Source organism: Embiotoca jacksoni, unplaced genomic scaffold (assembly GCF_022577435.1).
Source record: "Embiotoca jacksoni isolate LCO1_2020_lvr unplaced genomic scaffold, fEmbJac1.0.p SCAF_96, whole genome shotgun sequence".
Lineage (NCBI taxonomy): Eukaryota > Metazoa > Chordata > Actinopteri > Embiotocidae > Embiotoca > Embiotoca jacksoni.
In genome coordinates, this window is record NW_027185454.1 from 238,290 (window position 1) to 258,117 (window position 19,828).

At 40.3% G+C, this 19,828-nt stretch overlaps 1 protein-coding gene across 1 annotated transcript in view; it reads right to left on the bottom strand.

The window, feature by feature from the left end:
* Positions 1-11,261, bottom strand: part of LOC138193829 (estrogen-related receptor gamma-like) — a 42,048-nt gene extending 30,787 nt beyond the window's left edge. Inside the window, exons 1-2 of the mRNA XM_069142078.1 lie at positions 10,772-11,261; positions 772-1,187 (exon numbers count right to left, since the gene is read on the bottom strand). Of these exons, the coding sequence (XP_068998179.1) occupies positions 772-1,187; positions 10,772-10,821 (466 nt within the window). The 5' untranslated portion in view covers positions 10,822-11,261. The remainder of the gene's footprint in view (positions 1-771; positions 1,188-10,771) is intronic.
* Positions 11,262-19,828: the final 8,567 nt, after the last annotated feature.

Here is a 19,828-nt window from a genome sequence, read left to right on the forward strand (position 1 = left end):
ATTTCACCACTTTTATGTGCTAAACTTGTTATGAGATATTTTGCAGATTAAGATTTAAAAAATTAAAACATATTGTTTAATATGAAATCAGGTGTTTCCAAATATTTTTTTGTTTGTGGCCATTTTTGTAGGCGAGGCTCATTTTTCAGATGTCTATTCAATGTTATGTCAGACGTAGAATCACTGCAGCATTTCACAGAAAAAGACAAAGATTCATGAAAAGTTTTTAAAAAAATCGAAACATATTTGTGTCGCTGTACTTCATTGATTCTGTTATTCTCTTCCATTAATCAGTTCACGACTCCCCAGATTTATCAGGTGATCCATTTCCCCGCTGATTTGGGAACGATCCCTGGGTCGGGAATTATTTGACTAAACAATCTAATGGTATGTAATGTAGGTAAAATTAGATCATCCTCATCCAGCTTCAATAATAAAATGCTACTTACACCTCAATGCACCAGAAAAAGATGTGCCGTAAGCAGTGAAAGGGGAAGTGTGTTTACTTTTGATACTTTCTGAGTATAATTTGGTGATAATACTTTTATGTAAACACGACTTTAAAAGCAGGTCTTTTACTCATAAATTAAGTATTTTTAGATTGTTGTATTGGTACTTTTACTTAAGCAAATTATTTGAGTACTTTGTCCCAGACTGGGTAAAAGATTTCTCTGCAAACATCTTTGCAGAATATTTCACCACCCGGGAAACTACAGAAAACAGTTTTACTCAGCCGTGCCAGTGAAAGTCAAGAGAGAAGGTGGGAAATACCTTGTATCGTCCTTTTGAAAAAGGCTTTGCAGGCCTCGCAGGAGGCCACCCCGTAGTGGTACCCTGAGGCGATGTCGCCGCACACCAGGCACAGCCTCTTGGGAATGGCATTGAGCATGTACTCGCACTTGATTGGCGAGTCATCTGCCATGCCGCCGGAGCACTCCTCGTAGCGGCGCAAGCAGGCGCTGCCGCCTCCGAGCATGCCTGGGTTGAACATTGGCGGGGAGTCCAGGGTGTGCGAGCGTCCACTGACGGCGTTAATGTAGCCGCCGCTGGCGTCGGAGTTGCCGCTGGGGCTGTGGTGACTGCCGGTGTCTACGAGCGAGGAGGAAGGACTGGAAGGCTCAGTTTTGACGTAAGAACCGCAGCTCGAGGAGAGGTGCCGGTCCTCAGAGGGCATTCTGGTTAGCAACCTGGAAAATCACACACAAGAGCAGAGCTGCAGTCAGTTTTAAAATTGACAGTAAATACGGAGCAGGTGATGCAAATGTTCAGCAGGATTTGTTTGGCAATTTTTGGAAACTGAGAAGAGACCGTTTTTCCTGGCTTACAGGACATCTTCAAACTATATCTAATAATTCTGTTTGACCTACATGAACCCAAACAGTGCGAGAAACTCCCAAATTTACTTAATTCGTCCACACAAAAAAAAGTATGAACCAGGCTTCAACCATATAAAACGGGTGCCTTTTTCTACAGAACCACACACGCGTGACATCAGTAAGCTGCAGCATCAATGCGCTGCGTGTGGCTTTTCTACCGTCGTCGCCCGATCATCCTGCGAGAAATTCATCAGCTGGTTCCTCTGAGTTTGATAGATTATGTTACAGACACAACCATTAATGTGCTGGAATGCCAAGTGATGTACTGCGGTAGCCGATTCCTCTCAGGCAAAATGGTAACTAACGACCATGTCAACAGATGCCCCATACATCTTGCATACAATGCCCACAATTGGGCGGCTGCCAGAAGTAAATGAATGAATGAAACTTCAGAAGGCTGTTAATGGACAAAGAGAGGTGTTACGTTCAGCATACGGAGGATCGGGGTAATGCATGACCCGATCAATAGTTCCGGTGATTTTGCCAGTGGAAGGGGCCGGGTTGCAGTTGGCTGACGAAGACCTGAGATTAAGTTGCTCGTTCCTAAATTTTCAACATAAAGTTTGGAAGGGCTGAATTAAAGAAATATGGTGCATTTTTAAACACACACATAAACAAACCAAAAAAGGTGCCGGAAGGACTATTTGCATCGCTGCGGGGTTTGATAAAAACCTTTCGTATTTTAGAATGGGAACTTATTTCCGCACATTTCACTGGAAGGTTTAAAGTAAATTTTTTCAATGTTACGTTTTATAAGAAATTATCTCAAAGCTCAATGTGGGTTGGACACGTCTTTTGTTTTACCCAAAACAACAACAACAACAACAACAACAACAACAACAAACTTCTGCTGCTGCTGTGGGAGGACAGTGATTTCTCTTTGAGGCAGTAAAGCCCGTGTACGTTGCTGTACTTGCAGTACATTCAATAATATTCTCTCAAACGAAGCATGAAATGAGGCCCGGGTCTGTGTTAGAACTGCTGGCTCCGTCTGTCACAGTTGGTGTTGATCTTGCACAACTTCGTCCCTACGAGTCGTAAATATTGGGCGAGAGTGGTGGAAAGCCACGTTAAGAATGTCAGCAGTGAGTTCATGTTTTTATTTTTCTCCCAACTTTGTCTTTTATTTGCCAGAGGCTGCCGCCCCCCCCGCCCCTTTAAAAAAATATCTATTTGGTGTTGTGCTTCGCAGTGTATTTTCCCTCTTTTACCTCTGTGTAAATGTGTTTCTATACAGCCAGGAAGCCATCAGGCCCCGATGACATGAAACCTCTCTTTTAACTGCTAACGGGTAGTGGGTGGAAGGAGGGAGGAGGTGATAGCCTCCACCCCTGGGCCCTAGATCAGATCTATTGATCCTCTGCTTCCTTCCTGTTCCAGATGAGGCATGAAAAAATAAACCCTCCTCTTACGGGTCCCAGACATTCCTTATGCATTTTTAATCAGTCAAGACTGTTAACATAGCGCGAGATGGAGAAGATACAACATTATGTTTGTCTTTATTCTGAGGCTTTTGTGGTTTATAAAAGATTCACAGGACTCATGTTAAATCTTTTTAGCAATCAGCATGTACCTATAGTCAATTGGACGGTATATTTTCTCCCATCTGAGGGAATTGGAGAGCGGCGTGGTAACAGTTAATACATCATCGTAGCCAGATAGGGGGGGATTCCCTATGGAATAGTACATTGTGGCATATGTAAAAAGTAGTTCATTCCACACTTAGCACACAGCAACGCTGGGGAGATGTTTTTGTGTTAGCTTTAATGGAAATTTCTAATGGGTCCTTTCAAATCTGTCGAAATGAAATAATGGCACGAACCACCAATTCGCGCGGACAGAAATAGCTTCATAGTTTCATAATTTGGTTTCCACCTCTTATAATAAAGAGATGTGGAGTTTTCTACGCACAGCCTGACTCTCCTCAACCCGAACCGCTCCCTTGGCAACTCACACACACACACACACACACACACACACACACACACACACACACACACACACACACACACACACAAACGCAGTGCGCCTAATATCTAATGAGGTAGTGTTTGCTCCGCCACGCAGAAAAATAGTACAAACCGAGCAGACAAGCAAGACTCATCAGACAGACATGAAGGTCACCTGCCTTCTCTGTTCTGAGAGGCCCAGACGGTCCCACAATGGACGCCTCCGAGCAGCAGATGCACAGGTTTCAGTTTGTCCACCGTGCTGGAAGAGCGAGAGCGTCTAGACACAACTCTAAAAACGACACAATGTTTAATGTGACTGGAATGCGGTGCACGCTTAGATCACGAATCACTTCTTTTTTTTCGTATTATTTTGTAAAGTGATGGACGCGAAAACGACCCAACAGAGCAGCTTAAAATCTCCAATGTTTGCGTGTGCATGTGTGTATATTTTGGCATGCGTCCTCATGCTGGCAGTGTTGCAGATCCCCAGCTTCCCTACACAAATCCTGAATCCATCCACCTCGTCTCCAGGAAATATGTTTTTAAAATTACACCCCCAGTCAAAAAATAAAAATAAAATAAAAATAAAATGCACATGGAAAACAATTCTCCACAACGACCTCATGCCGTCCTTGTCTTGAGTGATGGGTTAAACATATGGATCTCCATATTTTACTCGGTATTTTCCCACTGAAGGGAAATATTATTGTTAAGCTTGGGGTTAAGCTTGTAGCAGGGAACACGGCGTAAATCATGGCGCTGAACACAGTCGTACATGGAAGCACAGAAGGACAGAGGCAAGGAGCCATGCATGAAATTAGTTCATTAATCTTTCTATGATAGGCTGTCCTTGTTTGGGGCAAACTCTATCAGCTTTAAACTGAGTGCCCCTTCCTGCCTGACACATAGATTACACAGTTAGTCCGTGGCCGGGGTGTCTGGGAAATGGATGGTCATGCGAGTGGGAAAATGGGGTAGCGTGTGTCGTCCAAGTGTTAAGTAGTAACAACACCATGCGGGTGACAGCGCTGGTGCAAATGAAGGTCATCAGAAATGTGTGTTCTCAAATTCAAATACATGAGAGGAACGCAGTTGTTGTTTTTTTTTTAAACAGAGGAGATACAAGTGAAAATACACCATATATGTTGATTTGACAATGAAAACATAAATTTTAGCTTTTGCTCCTACCTTGCGCTTCACTTAAGTACAAACACGCGTAAACATTACATCCTAAATTCTGGCTACTACCTGTGATGACCTGCATTGCATTGCTGTAATTGTTGCATCCATGTAGCACCTTCAGCTGTTTGAGCTGAGGAACTGTTTACCTCAGTTTACCTTTACCTGCTTCCCGATCTAATTGAGATTTTATTGTGCGTCTTTGCTCTTTGTGGTAGGTTTCCATGTACATATCTCTATTGTGTGTATTTCATTAGGCTTTCCGTTTAAGTGTGAGTGCATTCTATGTTTCATCTGGCTCCATGACAAACTCTGGTAAAATTAAGTTATGGTTTAATCTGCTAATCGTTTTCTTGACTAGTCAATTAATTACGTCTACATTTAAAAATGTTTGAAATGAATGAAAAACGTCCATCCTAAATCTTCATATGTCCATTTCCTATGACAGAGAAATAAGACAAAGACTAAATACACCTCTATAAGAGTTGACTTTTTACTATTACGCTACAAATAATTACAAAATGTATAATCAAAACAGTTGATCGATAATAGATTAATTGACAAACTGTGTCAGCTCAAAGTTAAAGCTGGAGTTTATATTTTGTGGTTTAACTGAAAGACTATCAGATTTCTGCAGCGATTAATCTAAATGCAGCGTCCGCTTACAAAGAGTGCAATCGCGGAAGAAAGTGTGATGAAAGCTCCAGAAGTTAGTTAGTGGACCTGATTGTATATTACATCACAGATTTGTGCAGCGAATGTTCACAATTAATCTCCATGCTCTTTGTATGTTCTGCTCTGAGGTCATTTTCACTTGTTCTACTAAATCTTTACTTTAAAGTCACCACTCCTGAGCTAGTAAAATGCAGCACTACGTTTATATACTGATGTATGCCGTTTCTGCTTCTCTGCCTCCCACACACACACACACACGCACACACACGCACACACACACACACACACACACACACACACACACACACACACACACACAGAGAGAGAGAACTTCCAGCATATGGCCTCTTCAATGTCACTGCCACGAGGAGAGATTGCATAGATTTCCCACATGGATGATGTCTCCTTACCTGGAGTATCAACCCCCATCTACATACACATCCACCACCTCTAGGAAATTGCTCTCTCTGCAAAGTCAAACACACCCCTAACTGCCTTTTAAAAAGAGACAGAAGACGGAGGTTACGGGGGAGAAAGAATAAACGAGCAGAGACTTAAGCCGTCATTGGGAATCAGAGGAGGACTCATGAGGGACAGTTACGATATTGATTTCATAAATAAACAGAGATGGCCATCGATCCTAATGTTATTTTGCATTTCAATTACTGCCCAGAAACATAACCTTCAAACGTCTGCTTCTCCACAGTAATAACATCCACTGATAATCACAAGCGAGTCTTGTTCGGCACAAATTGGCTTTTCTCTCAACCCTCCCGCCCCCCTCCACCTTTTTTTTTTTTTTCCAAATGTGTAAATGACACAACTTTGCATTTGCCTAATGGTATTAGAGCATGGGCTGAATTTCAAGTGAGACTCTAGCTGATACAGTAAGCGCTCCGGTCAATTGACACAATGCAAATGAACGTGGTGAAGAGGAATTAAGTTCACAATGTGAGACCTCGTGAAGCTACAATGAGGCCCATTAAATTAAACATGCTGGCTGACCCACACTCCATGATTAGACCTACTGCTGCTGCCTCTTCTGTGTGTGTGTGTGTGTGTGTTTGTGTGTGCGCGTGTTAATTTCATTTGATCAATAAAACAAACTCCTTCTAAGAAGTCCTCTCTGCTGCTTACATTCAGCTCTGAACACATGAAAGGCACATAAAGGCACATTCATGTTCTGATTGAACAGCGGCTGCAAAAAAATAAAAATAAAATAATAATAAAAAAAAGGTCCATCTACATCCTGATGAATTCAGAGTCCTTGACAGGCTGCCTAAAGGATATATCTATATCAGGGGGGGTCATGACACGTAATGAAGTTATTTCTCCTCTCTTGCCGTCACACACAATAGAGCTGGGCTGCACCCTCGTATGGAGCAGCCATCGCCATTAATAAACATGACAGCCATGAGAAAATACAGCAGCGACTTCAGATGTTTAGAATTGTTTTTTTTATCTCTGGCAATTTTTCCTTAACTTTATGAAAACTGAAAGCTGGTGGTAAATGAAAGGTTGGAGGTAAGCAAGAACCCCACCCCCCCACACACACACACACAACGGGAACACAGCGCAGTACTTTCCCACCACCTGCTCGCTCCATCAGTCAGTGGACTCTGGATTCTCTTGGCTTCCCCTGTCAGGTTTACTGGTCAGATCAGCCAACTATATCAAACAAAGTTGAGATAGATCACAGCCGCGGTGCATATATGAATTTTTATTTTTATTTTTAATGAATCTTTACACAAAACCGAACCGTGATAATGTCGTGTTCAGGGCAGAGAGCTGGCCGGTTCCATGCAGTGCTGAAAGGTGGCTGGAAGCAGCAAACTTTTTCCACTCACTAAAGTAATTAAGAAGACTCTACAACACCAGCTTTCATAATTTCCACCACGAGTGAACCTTAAAACTCTACTTACTATCTCTAATGTGGACAAAAATGCTCTTGAAGAACACATAAGACCACAATCAGAAATAATTCAAATGTAATCTCAGAAATCTGTTTCAAACACTATGTGGCAAAATCACTTTGAAATTACCACTGCTATGACACTGAAGTGTGTTTGTTCTGCGCTTAATCTTCTTATTACTATTATGATTTCATATCGGTTTCCACACTATATGTGAATATTTGAGCTGGTGAATACTTCCAGTTACTAAACATTTGTAGTGCCTAAATTCACCCGTCCACTGCCAAACAACACAAACAACTCCAGGAAATATTCTGCCTCAATTTAATAAGAATATATATTTCCAATACTCCTTATTTAAAATTTGCGCATTCATACGTGCCGCTAATTTGTAAAAAAAAAAAAAAAGATTAAAAAAACTAACTTTTGAAAGACAGAGTTTTTAATCTATTCAAATTCTAGATTTGACTGACACTGACTAATGGAAACGTTTCTCAGTAACATTATAGGCTCAGTATGACCATGTGCATAATAAATGCACATGCAATGCATGATAAGATGATGTGCTCCTCTTAACAGACACAGTCAGGTGTTCCCATGTATGGCACATCTAATATTAGATCCCAGGTCAGTTTGCGATTCTTTGGTCTAATCAGTATGTGCGTGCACATACAGTATGTGTGTATGAGTCTATGATTGTGTGTGTGTGCGTGTGTGTGTGTGCATACATTTGACCGCTTATGAATTCCTGCTTGTTTGCTGGTGAAGGGCACCTATGGGAACAGGAGGTGGGACGAGAGAGAGAAAAAAAACAACTAACTGGTTGTGATTTATTAGAGCAAAGTGAACATTTAAAATTTAAGTGATGTGGTTGTCAAAAGCTTTGGGGCTCATCAGATTACAACTGGAGATGCTCTCAAGTTGACCATTTTTAAAATTAATAATTATTTGTTCAACATTTAAACAATTTATCTTTTTTTCATTATGGATATATAACATTTTAAAAAATGTTTTAGAAGAGAAGTGTGTCTCGTGAAAATAGTCCAGAAACAATTTAAAAGCAGACAGTAGAGGGGACATTTTTCTCATCTCTGAATTTTGACTGACTTAAAAATGGAGCGTATCGGAGGAGGCAGATTTTAATATTTTTTAATGAACTCTGGTCCAGTTTTTATTCTTCAATTTTCAGTTATAGCTGCACATTATTTTGATTTTGGTTATACACTAGTTAAGATATATTAAAATGAGCTTTAAGTGACACCAAAACAGTCCACATTTTACAAGATTAAGTCATTTAATATCTGTCTGCTGGTAGAGGAGTATATTTCCTTGTCCAGCAGAGATGTGCCGTGGCAGTTGGACGCTACACTCATCAGACCTTTCACCTCGGGCCAGTGGGCTGGTCATCGGGCCAAAAGTCCTCAAGGGGTTAATAGCATTCCTCAAAGCCAAACCGAACTAAACACTGCTTCATGTAACACTAGAATGCATGAGCAACTACACTACATTTACTTCCAGGTGGCTAAATGTATGACAGGAAGGTTGACGCTACTTAAAGGTTGAGACATGAAAATCATATATTTGGTTGTGATTAAATTTTTCTCAAGAGAGTGTGAAGATTTCCTTGAGTTTATAGTTAGGGAAGGCAGTTTTATTTATCATGTTTTGCTTTCGGCGATATAATATAATAGTAATGCGCATTAAGTTACATATACTCTCTTACATAATGTAGCATTGATTCCACGAAGAACTCAGTAAAAACTGTTAAGAGTTGTGTAAAAAGTGTTCATTTGTGTGTTGGTTAGGTAATGCCAGTGTTTGTGTGGCTCCCACACCCTTCAGTGTTAGAAGCCAATCAAATGTGACCTAACGGACAATTTGACAGCTTCCAAACATAAATATGAGCTCATTTACCTGAACATATGCGGGAATGTATGCGTACGGACATTCAACCCACTACTGACTTAAATCACACGCATACATTTTTGCATGCATTCATATATGAAGCTATACAGAAACATGCCGTCCCACAAACATGGCATGACACACACACACGGCATGACACACACACACACACACACACACACACACACACACACACACACACACACACACACACACACACACACACAAAATGTACACACTGAGACCTGCAGGGTCACAATAGGTTAATAGCATCATATTACTGGAATTGTCTTTTTTTTTTTTTCTTATTTAAATTCTGCTTAAACATAAAACAGAAACTTTGTTAATCCATTTTAAAGTTTTAATTGGACAGTGGTGTATGTGAAAAAGAAGAACTGTCTGTTTTTTTTAATTTTTTTTTAACTACACCGACAATCTGCACAGGAACTGCGGTATTGAATGTCAAAGCCTTTACAGACAAGACATGAAACAAATATATTTAACCCAGATCTGTTACTTTTATACAAAATATCAATATAACTCACAAATTCTCTGAGCAGCTGTGGTTCAAGATTACACTTCTGAAACAATTATTGTCCTTTTATTGAGGAACGTTCTGTAATTAATTTGATTGCAGTAATTAAATTAAATTAATGTACATTCCTACACCGTCTCAAACTGCAATGTTGAAATTATTAGAATTTTTGTCATTAGAAGACTCGAGTGCAAATTTGGACATTAAGCAACACAAAATATTATTTCTAAAGTAGAATGAGGTTCTGTAAAGTGCATAAAATCTAAAACTATTATTGTGATGATAACTCCTAATAAAAGCTTTTCAATACAAAGTGTTTTGTTATGCTGACCAATGACAGGCTGTAATTTCACTGACATGAGTTTTGTCTTGAGCCTGTTTAGAGTTGCTGCTCTGATGCAGTTACAGTGTAAACATTTGATTACACTTGTTTAACTTTACACGGGATGGTTCTTCCCATTCTTCTTCTCTTTTTTTTTTCCCTAGAGTCTTGTGGAGTTTGAAATATCCCTGTCCTGTAAAAGGTACTAAGCAGGTTAAACCTTTCCAATCCCATCTACAGCTTAAACATTAAGAGAAGATCCCAGTGAACGGTCTCCTCGTCATATTTGGTTATGAGAGGCGCATCTTTCCAGCCATGCCAGGAGTGCAGCAGCGGGACGGGACGGAGCTCCGAATGGGATTTGAGAGTTTCTTTGACTTCTCATTTCCCGCGGTTACTCTAAAACGAGCTGCTTGGTCCCTGCTCCTATTAAGTAAATGCACAACAACAATGTGTGTGTGTGCAAAGTGAGTATTTAAATAGAATTAACTGCACTTTCTTTACGTTTACTCACAGAGACCGCCTAACAGTACAGTCACAGTTTACTTTTCCTGGGACACCGGCTGCTGCTACAGAGGAGTATTCTTCATTAATCTGCCTCTGGCTCTTCCCTGTGGCTGAGGTTAAACCCGGGATCCTGATGCAGAGCTAGACAGCTGTAGGGCAACCGTCCGACCGGACTCCCTGCGGGCTGCGCAACTACAGCTTCATTGGTACTACTGAGCTCTGCTGTCCCGCAGAAAAGGGATGAATACAAGAAACTGCCATCTTTTGAAATAGTTTGCCTCAATTTTTTTTCTCACAAATGAATAAAATATTTTTAAATAGAAATCGCAGCAGAAATTCTGTCAGGTTAGTCAGAAACTGAAGTGTAGATAAAAAAAGAAAAATGATGCATAGAGAGGAGCACCTACTGGTTGTGGTAGCACAGAGGGTCGGGGATGCACAGTTCAGAAACATCCATCAGTCCACGTTAAGCATTCCAGGTGTTGCAATAAAAAACAGATCAACAAACAGCTGGGGGAAGCGCTGGAGGAGGAGATCAGTTCCTAAGTCTCCACATATCTTCATGAAATGTTGGTCAGGTGTTCCTGGGTGTTGCCTCCCCTCCCTTCCCTGTTCAACACACACCAAATTAAAAAAAAAAAAGAACTGTCTGCCTCGGCCCAACAAACTCCAGTCTGCACAGGTGCTGCACGCTCAGGCTCAGGAGTACGAATGGTGCGAGGAAGAGTACAGAGGAAGAGCAGAGGGGAAAAAAAAAAAGACCTTGAGGTAGAGAGGATAAGGAGAAACGGGGAAGCAAGTGTGAAGAAGAGGAGAGAGAATAAAGAGGACGGGAGTGACGGAGAGAGAAAGAGAGAATAAAAGATAAGAGACAGATGGATGGAGAGCAGCAGCGGTGAGAGCGCACTCGGGCTGAGTAAGTCAGTGAGGGGATTGAGTCTCCATTGAAGACGAGGGGGCTCTTTAAGAGCAGGAGGGAGTGGCTTGGTGCATATGGAGCGGCCGCCATTGGTCGGCTACGGGAAGGCTGTCCTGGCAGTCCTGGCCAATGGTGATGAAAGATTACTGAGATGAGATCGGCTAATGGGCAACCAGTCGGGGTCCATTCACAAGGGAGCGCTGCAAAGCACAGCGACTCAGACATACCCCCCTAAAAAGACAGACAGAGAGATAGACACAGACAGAGAGACAGCGAGAGACAGACAGATAAGAAGATAGATAGAGAGACAGATAGACAAGATAGACAGACAGAGAGACAGATAGATAGAGTTTCTTTGGAGTTATAGCTGTGTTTAGGAACTGCAGAGGTAAACAGAAGTTGACAGCAGCAACTGACAGGCAACAGAAGTAGCGGCACGCTCACTGAGGGTGATTTAAACAGGTCTGTTTATGGTGCTTTAAAGGGCTCAGTGCCAACTTATGAAGCTAAACTGTTCCCTTTAGTCTTTTATCCTTCGCACAACGGATCTGACTCTCCACAGCCTGCCCTCCTTTAAAGTAATGACAGCTGCTTCCCACAGCATTTCACCAATCATGCTGGGAAGAGAGGGGGATCTACCAATCCCAACAGAGGCAGCCTGTAAGAAACGGAGCAATAATGACCTCGGCGGGAATGGGAATAATGACGACGACGGAGATGTTTGAGCGGAGCTTTACCACGTCTGTGTAATGTGGTAGCCATCATCAGAGGAAACCCAAAGCCCCCCTGCCACCCATCCTCCAACCCACTTCATCAACCCACATTTTCCTGATCGATACAAAACCCATCACAAGCTCTTATTGATCACAGCGCTGCCGTGTCGCCAGAAGCCTCGGGACAGACTCTGTTTCCCTACCGTCTTTTAAATAAAAAAGGAATTATAAATTTGAACGTTTTCTTTTCATGTCAGTCCATATCAGAGTCATAGGCGCAAAGGCCAATTGCTTTAATAAAGGAGCTGTGCATTCCCAATTACATTTTTGATCAATATTTTGGCATTTAATGTACTTTCCTGCACAGCAAAAGCAGTGTATTCCTGCTGATGTGATTAAGACATCCAGACATAATCAATAGAGGAGATATGTTTATGTTTTTAATAAGGCCGAGAGAAAAGAAAGAAAAGGAACGAATCCTCAGATGACATGTATGGTTTCACATTAATGTTGAATAATGGAGTGGATATTAATTAAATAAAAAAACAAATGTTTCCCCTATTTTCAAATTGCATTATATGCAAAATAAGAGTGCACATACTCAGCTATAAGACATTTCTTAAATATAAATCTGGTAATTTAGTTTATTAGACACATTTGAACTTAATAAATATGAGTAAATTTATATCAGACTTAAAACATTTACAGCATTTCATTTCTTTCTCCACTTTTGTGTTGGCAGTTTTCTGAGGTGGACCATACGTACATCGAAGGCTCATCTGCCTCTCAGCAAGCCAACTCACACAGGGTGGGGACACCAGGGCTTCATGGCATCTGACAGGAAATCTATTGAGCCTGTAATCCCACCATCACGCTATCGCCAAACGAAGAAACAGTAATCCAATCATTAAGTCTGTAGTTAAGAAAAAGCAGATTTTCAGCTCTACGACAGAGAATGTGTCTCTTTAAGGAGATCAGAGCAGTCTTGGATGTAAGCACTGTGCACTTGGAGGCAGCAGTTTATGTTTTCATAATGGTTTGGCTCTCATTTGCTGGGTTTTATTCTCAGTGATGTATTCCCCACCTTCAGTGTCTCTGAATGCTCGACTACATCATTAATTTAGCAGAGAGCAGATGAGTAGAGAGGGGATCTGGATTTGTTTTTGGAGTGAAATTTTGACTTGTGTAATATGCATAATTGAAAACGTGTGCACTCATGGACACAAACACGCAAAACCTGAATTGTAAATGACTAAAAAGGCTGAGTTTTAACTGAGTGCATTAAGCAGCATGTTTCTGAAAAGTTCAAAAAGAACCAATCGTTACCTGTCAATAAATCGTAATTACGTATTGTGATGGGCCGAGGGACACAATTTCCCTGTCACACTAGTTGTATGCAATTACAATTCTTTGATTCATTAGCAAACTGGTCTTTTATGTCTGACCTTCTGACCTCTCTGAAAACACACTGTATCATGTGCGGCCGAGTGGCTCAGCAAGCAGTTCAACTGTTGTGGATTCAACTTGTGACACCTGCTGTAAGTCAACAAAACTCTCATACAGAAACAGACTGAACTTAATCGTTTCTCAACCGATGTATTTAAAAGTTTATCGATTAAGAAAAATACAAAAGAAATAAAAGAATAAACTGTTTTCCTTACTTAAGAAGAGCCTGAATTATTGTGGAGCAGCACATTTTGTGATCAAACTGATGGCTGTAAAGTTTTATTTAATTCATATTTCACTTCAACCAATCACCACTCAAATAGGTGCCACTGTGATTTTAATGAATTTATCGAATGACATTTAATCAGCTGCTGCTTTAATCAAATTACTGGCAGTTGATAAAAAAAAAATAGGTAAGGTGGAAAAGCTGTATGAGGGAAGAATTCAACTAAAAAGTAGTTTTCTTTCACATATTTCATCAGTGATGTTTTTTTATTTTTTTAAATGAGCACTAAGAATAAAATGTTGGTTTTTATTTGATAAAATATATTGTTTATCCCAGTATAAAGGTGCTATAGCAATATACAGTAGCAAGGTTGCATATATCAAAACTTGATTTATAATTTCTGCCTGTTGTGTTGTATTTATTTTTTGGGGGTTAACTTTATACTGATGTATTTTTGGTTTTATAATGCTATTGTTTATTTTACATGCTTTCTGTCTGTCGAGCCAATGTCAGGAATTTGTATTCGGGAGCTTAAAAATCGAATCATTTTAAAAATCAAATTTATTTGTATCTAACACATAAACCTGACAAAAGTACTGCAGAAAATAAACTTCTAAAAGTGAGGGTAAAAGCTTCAACTCCACCTCCACAGTTAACCACATCACAAACAAACCTGTCTTCATCCAACTCCTTTCACAAAGCTCACTAAACAGACACCGAGTCCCACAAATCCATCATTTGCACATTTCCATTTTTGCTCCCACACACTTGTTTGGCTCGTCAGCTGGAGGAGTGTGGAGAGGGATAATTACTATAGCCACAGGGCTGCATTAATCAGCTGGGCGCATTTGTTGGGTTTTATTATGTTCCACTCGCCTCTCTGGGCCACGACGACTGAGCCACCAGGACCAGACAGGGCTGGTGGAGGAGCACTGTCGCCCCGCCGCCCGCTCACGCTGGGTTAATAAATGCTATTAGCCTCCATCTCTTGCTTCTTAATTTCTCATTTAACTGAGGACGGTTGAAAACAAAACTACGAGAGCAGCGCTGTTAATCAGAGACTTGTAGCAGGACTCCGATATCTTGATTGAGGGAGTTGGTCTAACACAAAGAGGGAAGTAAATTAATTCTGGGACCTGTAGCACTGAGAGGATCTGCTTTTATCTGTGACTTCTTCGTGCTGTGAAATATCTGGTCAACTCACACTAAATCATTAGAGTGGTATAATTGATAACAAGCAACACGCAGGGTGCGTCCCAAGATGTTATATAAAATTATGCTTGTTTGGTTATTTTTCAGCTGCTATAGGAGAAGCTATATGGTCATTAGATGATACAAAATATTATATTGTCGGCACTTGTATTATAATTATATTAAGATAAGAAGTTGACACCTGTATCAGCTAATCAGCCTTAATCCGACCTTTAAACTGTTTTCAGTCACTTTGGTTAAAGGCAATCACCAAATGGTATGCATTATCTTGAGGACATTTCTCCAACCTGCGTTGCACCTGTGCTCCCGTGAAAGCCATGATTGTGATTCCAGCAACAGCAAACGCTCTCCACCATGTTTAATCATGCCAAATATAAACAAAATCAATTGTACCCCCCCTGTGCTCTAATCTTAAATAGCTCCTTGACACCAGTCGAATCCTCTGCGACTCGTCCACGTCACCTGCATAACACAAGAGGGTCTGGATGGAGTCACCTTTAAAGCAAAGCCAGGTTGTGTCATTGCCATCCAGGAGTGGGATCAATACATTCATCTCAAGTTCATTCCAATATGGCAGCTGGCAAAAAAGGGCCCTCGTGGTGTCAGCTTTTTAAAGCTTTATGATGCTTGTGCGTACGTCGCAAGGCTGCTGCGTCTAGAGGCTACAGAGGAAAACAGCTAGCCCAAAGAGAAGTGGGTAACTTTACACGGTGGCTATTAACGTCTGCTGGACAAACAGACTGATCGGACAAAACATGAGGAGACTTTCTGAAAGAACACCTAGCAGCATGTTTTAAAAAAAAAAATTAGAAAGCAACAGGGTAGATTGTGTTTAAGGAAATGCCATCGAAGAAAATACACTCAGGTATGGCTGAACATTTATGTGTGGGTGTTTGCCTATTCAAAAATATTCTGGTGCCAATTATTTGAGCGGACAGCAATCATTTTCCAAAATCATTTGAATCATTTCCATTCAGCTGTACAAAAACAGCTGTATGTACCAAACAGAAGTGCCAAATTTATTTCGCTACTTTAACATCATTTTCCATCGTTTCAGATTTGAGGTTCTTAATTTCTGATAATCGACTGACTGTATTCCAGGGATGATTTATTGACATGGATTTAGCTGCAAAGCTAAACACCACAGTGCTGCTGCGGGCACATTTTTTAATTTTAAAACCAAATGAAAAAGGAAGATGGGATAACTTGGAGAAGGCGATTTGTCGAATTTGCAACAAAAAGATGGCGGTCCAAGGCACTATATGTCTATGTTCCAATGTTCAATGACAATAAAAGTGTCTTATTCATCATAAGGTGTACAGTATGTGTATTATTTAACTATAATCAGGCTTATACTTAAAAAGTGGCATAAACTAAAAGGAAAACAACTATTAAATCATGAATTAATCATTACAATTAATTGTCAACCAAAATGTCTTGATCTTGACAGCCCTATGTGTACGTACACTGATCTGTATGATAATAGAAAAATTTGTTAATTTGCAAGTCTTAACAAAAATGTCTGAAAGAAGAAAAATATTATGTGTTCATTGAATTCACGTCACGGAGCTCATCCCGACTTCAACATCTCAGAACACCCACAGGGCACTAGTAACTCTTCAATTACCAGCCGCACTCGGAGGAACGGTTAACTTAAGTACAAAACTTTCTGTTTCAAATGAGTTCGAGTGTGTTTGATAAGGAAATTATCCTTCTGGTTTGTCCCAAACGCACAATAAAAGAGGCTGTTTCTGTATAAATTACCTCCACGGGCGAAAGGATTATCTAAATACTTCAGTGGAGAGTCAGTGCTGTCTTCTGTGAAACAGCCATTTGAACATTATTTTAGATGCTTATTAAATTCAAAATCTAAGAAGTTAACAAACAAACATTTATGTAAAGCGCCCTCCGCCAGGTGAATCTCATTCCGAAGAAAGGTTTGGTATTCCAGGCTTGGCTCCCCTAAGATCCAGGGATGACTTTCATTTAGTCTCACCTCTCCATCCAACTGGGGTCACCCCTGTTGGTATAGCAAGCACAGCAGTCACATTGCTCCACCATGCGCGCAGATTGCTTACTAGACCCGCCTGGAACCTTTCATATTTCCCAGTCAGCATTTTTACAGGATAATTTTGGCAGCCTTTAAGGATATCGCTGCCTTAATAGAGGATAAAAATAAACTGGGTGGTGGAAGGGCTATATCAGGCCGGTATAATCTTGTATTCTACACTGTGTGGAGCTAAACGTCTGGCTTTGGCTCCATTCAATGAGATTAAACTTCTCCCCAGCTGATTCCAAAAGACCATTTGTCCTATTTTTAAAACTCAAAAGAGCGTTTTGAGCCAAGTATATCTAAAAAGGCCAGTTAAATTGATTAAAATACTATGGTGTAAATGGCATTACGGAGCCGCGTCTAAGTCTTGGTTCTATATCCCATTGAGCGATTCTGGTCAGCAGATTTCTATCGATGGTTTGTCAGATTCGGTTTGTGTTTGTACACACGTACACGCTTTTGTGTGCTGCATGTGCGCATCTGGATATGTGCATGCATATACAGTACAGGCGTTTGTGTGCGAGTGCTGTATGTGCACATTGCTACGGGTCTGTGCAGTTACAGCAGTGGCTGACTTCTGTATAAGAAAGCTATAGCCAAAATTTCTCAAAGAAGGAAACAGCTTAATTCAATCAGCGCTACCTCTTTCAAGACCACAAGGGAGCCAGCTAATGGTGTTAGAAACTTGAAAAGTTGGAAAAATAAGCTTGAGGAAGTTCTTACTACCTGGGAAAGAAGTCTGTTCCTTGAGGCTTTCCTATACTGTATGATAGTAAAAGCTCCACTCTTCTGGGCCTTGTTGCTTCTCTGTGAGCTCAAATGCTGGATTTTAGTTTGTGCTCCTCCCATGAGGGGCAAAGCTTTGCAGAAGTTAGAGGAGGGTTATATGAAGTTCAGTGGAAATGTTTTTTCGAGTACTCAGCCAACTTTTTAATAAAAGAATATGGATCGAGATGTTCTGCAGAAGCATGTTTGGAAGTGAGCGAATGGGGAGTTGAAGAATATAGAGATTTAGTTAAATGTGAAAAAAAAAAAAGTAACCCTTCTTCTAAATAGGCATCCTGTGGGCATTACCTTACCGAATTACGAGAAAGAGACAAATGTTATGTCAGGATCTTGAGATGTGTCTACGGCTGTGCAGTGCAGTAGAAAGTCGCGGGTCTACGAGGCATGCACCTCGTTTGTTTTATGCGCCCTTCCCCCTTCTCCCGACATTCACCCACATTAATTCCATGATTGTGTCTTCCTCTCATTTTCTCCCTCGTTATGCATTTAATGCTTCCAATTTGCCATCATCACAGAAAAACGCCACAAGAAGCTATAAATTCTTTTCTAATTCAAAATAATTAGGATTACACGGACCAGTGGTTTTCAATCAGCGAGATCATCTCAGTGATAGATGGTAGGATAACTGGTCATTGCCGAGACATAAATATTGTGTCGTTCAATTAATCTGGTCTAATGAGGTGTCAAAGCTGCCACTCATCCATCAAATACAATTAGGAATAAACACATATGCATGGAGATGGGTAATTAATAATTAGCAAAGCAAAGAAAACAGTATTGGTTTCAGCAGCCACATTCACAGAGCAATTTACCACAGCTCTCTCTTCATTGGGTGTTTCAAGCGAGTGAAACAATGCCACATCGAAGGAATTTGAATCAGTTTTTTATCCCTTTTTGTGTCTCATGTTTGGTACGCTCTGTAATTCTGTGAAGACGTGTGTTACTTTCGAAAACAGTTACGGGCCTTTTATAGGCAGCTGCGAATCAAACTAAACGACAGTTTAACCTTAAAAATTTTTTTTTTAAAAACCCCGCGCACCTTTCATCCAAATGAACTTCAACTACAACTGGAAATAGGAGCCTGCTTTTTATGGGACTGCTCCTAGTACTTAATGATGGATAGAGTTCTTTTCTCGACCAGAATAAAAGGAGGAAAACATTTATTCTAGATCTTGGGAATTAGGGACTGTCATCAACAGTTTGTCTTCATAGCTCTCTAAAGCCCACAAGGCTCATTGTCCTAAAAAAGACATTTCATACAGAGGGTTCATTGTCTTCCATTTTCAGAAGGCAGCCAAGCATCCTGACAAAGTTAAAGTGTAGAGCTGGGATGAGACCTCCGGTAACAAAATAATAATTTATTTTGCCAAGTTCAAAACAGGCCGTCAAAAGCCTTCATCGGTATTTGAGACACAAAGGTAGAAATATTTGGGACCAGCTCGAGTCAACTCTCCGGGAAAAGGTCCTGCTTATTAAACCCCTCGGTAGCACAAAAGCTGACACCTGTCAAACAGGAGCAGCGGACAAATCACAATTATCAGGCTTCACCTCCAGCTTTTTAAAGTCAGAGAGAGACACAACACTTTCAGTAATTCAAAAAGTAAGTGTCCTGCAATAGAGTGTGTCACTGTGCTGTAAATATATTACAATGCAAATACAGGTTTATATTTTATCTTCAGATTATTTTGGAACAGCTTTACTGACTGTAAGTATGTTTATTAGAATAGGAGTGCGAGGAGGCAAATTTATCCTGTGGATGAGGCAACTTCTCTCTTACAGAAATTATGTATTTAAAGTATGATACTTTTTTTTAACTGCAAATGAGAGAAATATTGCTCACATAATTATTATTATGATTATTATTTAAAAATTGAAAAAGTGTTTTAAGGAACGTTGCTAAATGTTCATAGAGAATGAATTTGGAGATGGTTGACTGACTGTTTCCATCCACCTGTTTATGAACATTTTCAAAAATATAACTTGCAAAAAAGGCTTTACTCATAGCTGAGGGACAGAAATTTGCTGTATTGATAAAACCACTATAAATCAAAACCTCCACAAAGCATATACTCATTAAAAAAAAAAAAATTAACAGTAACAGATGAAGCA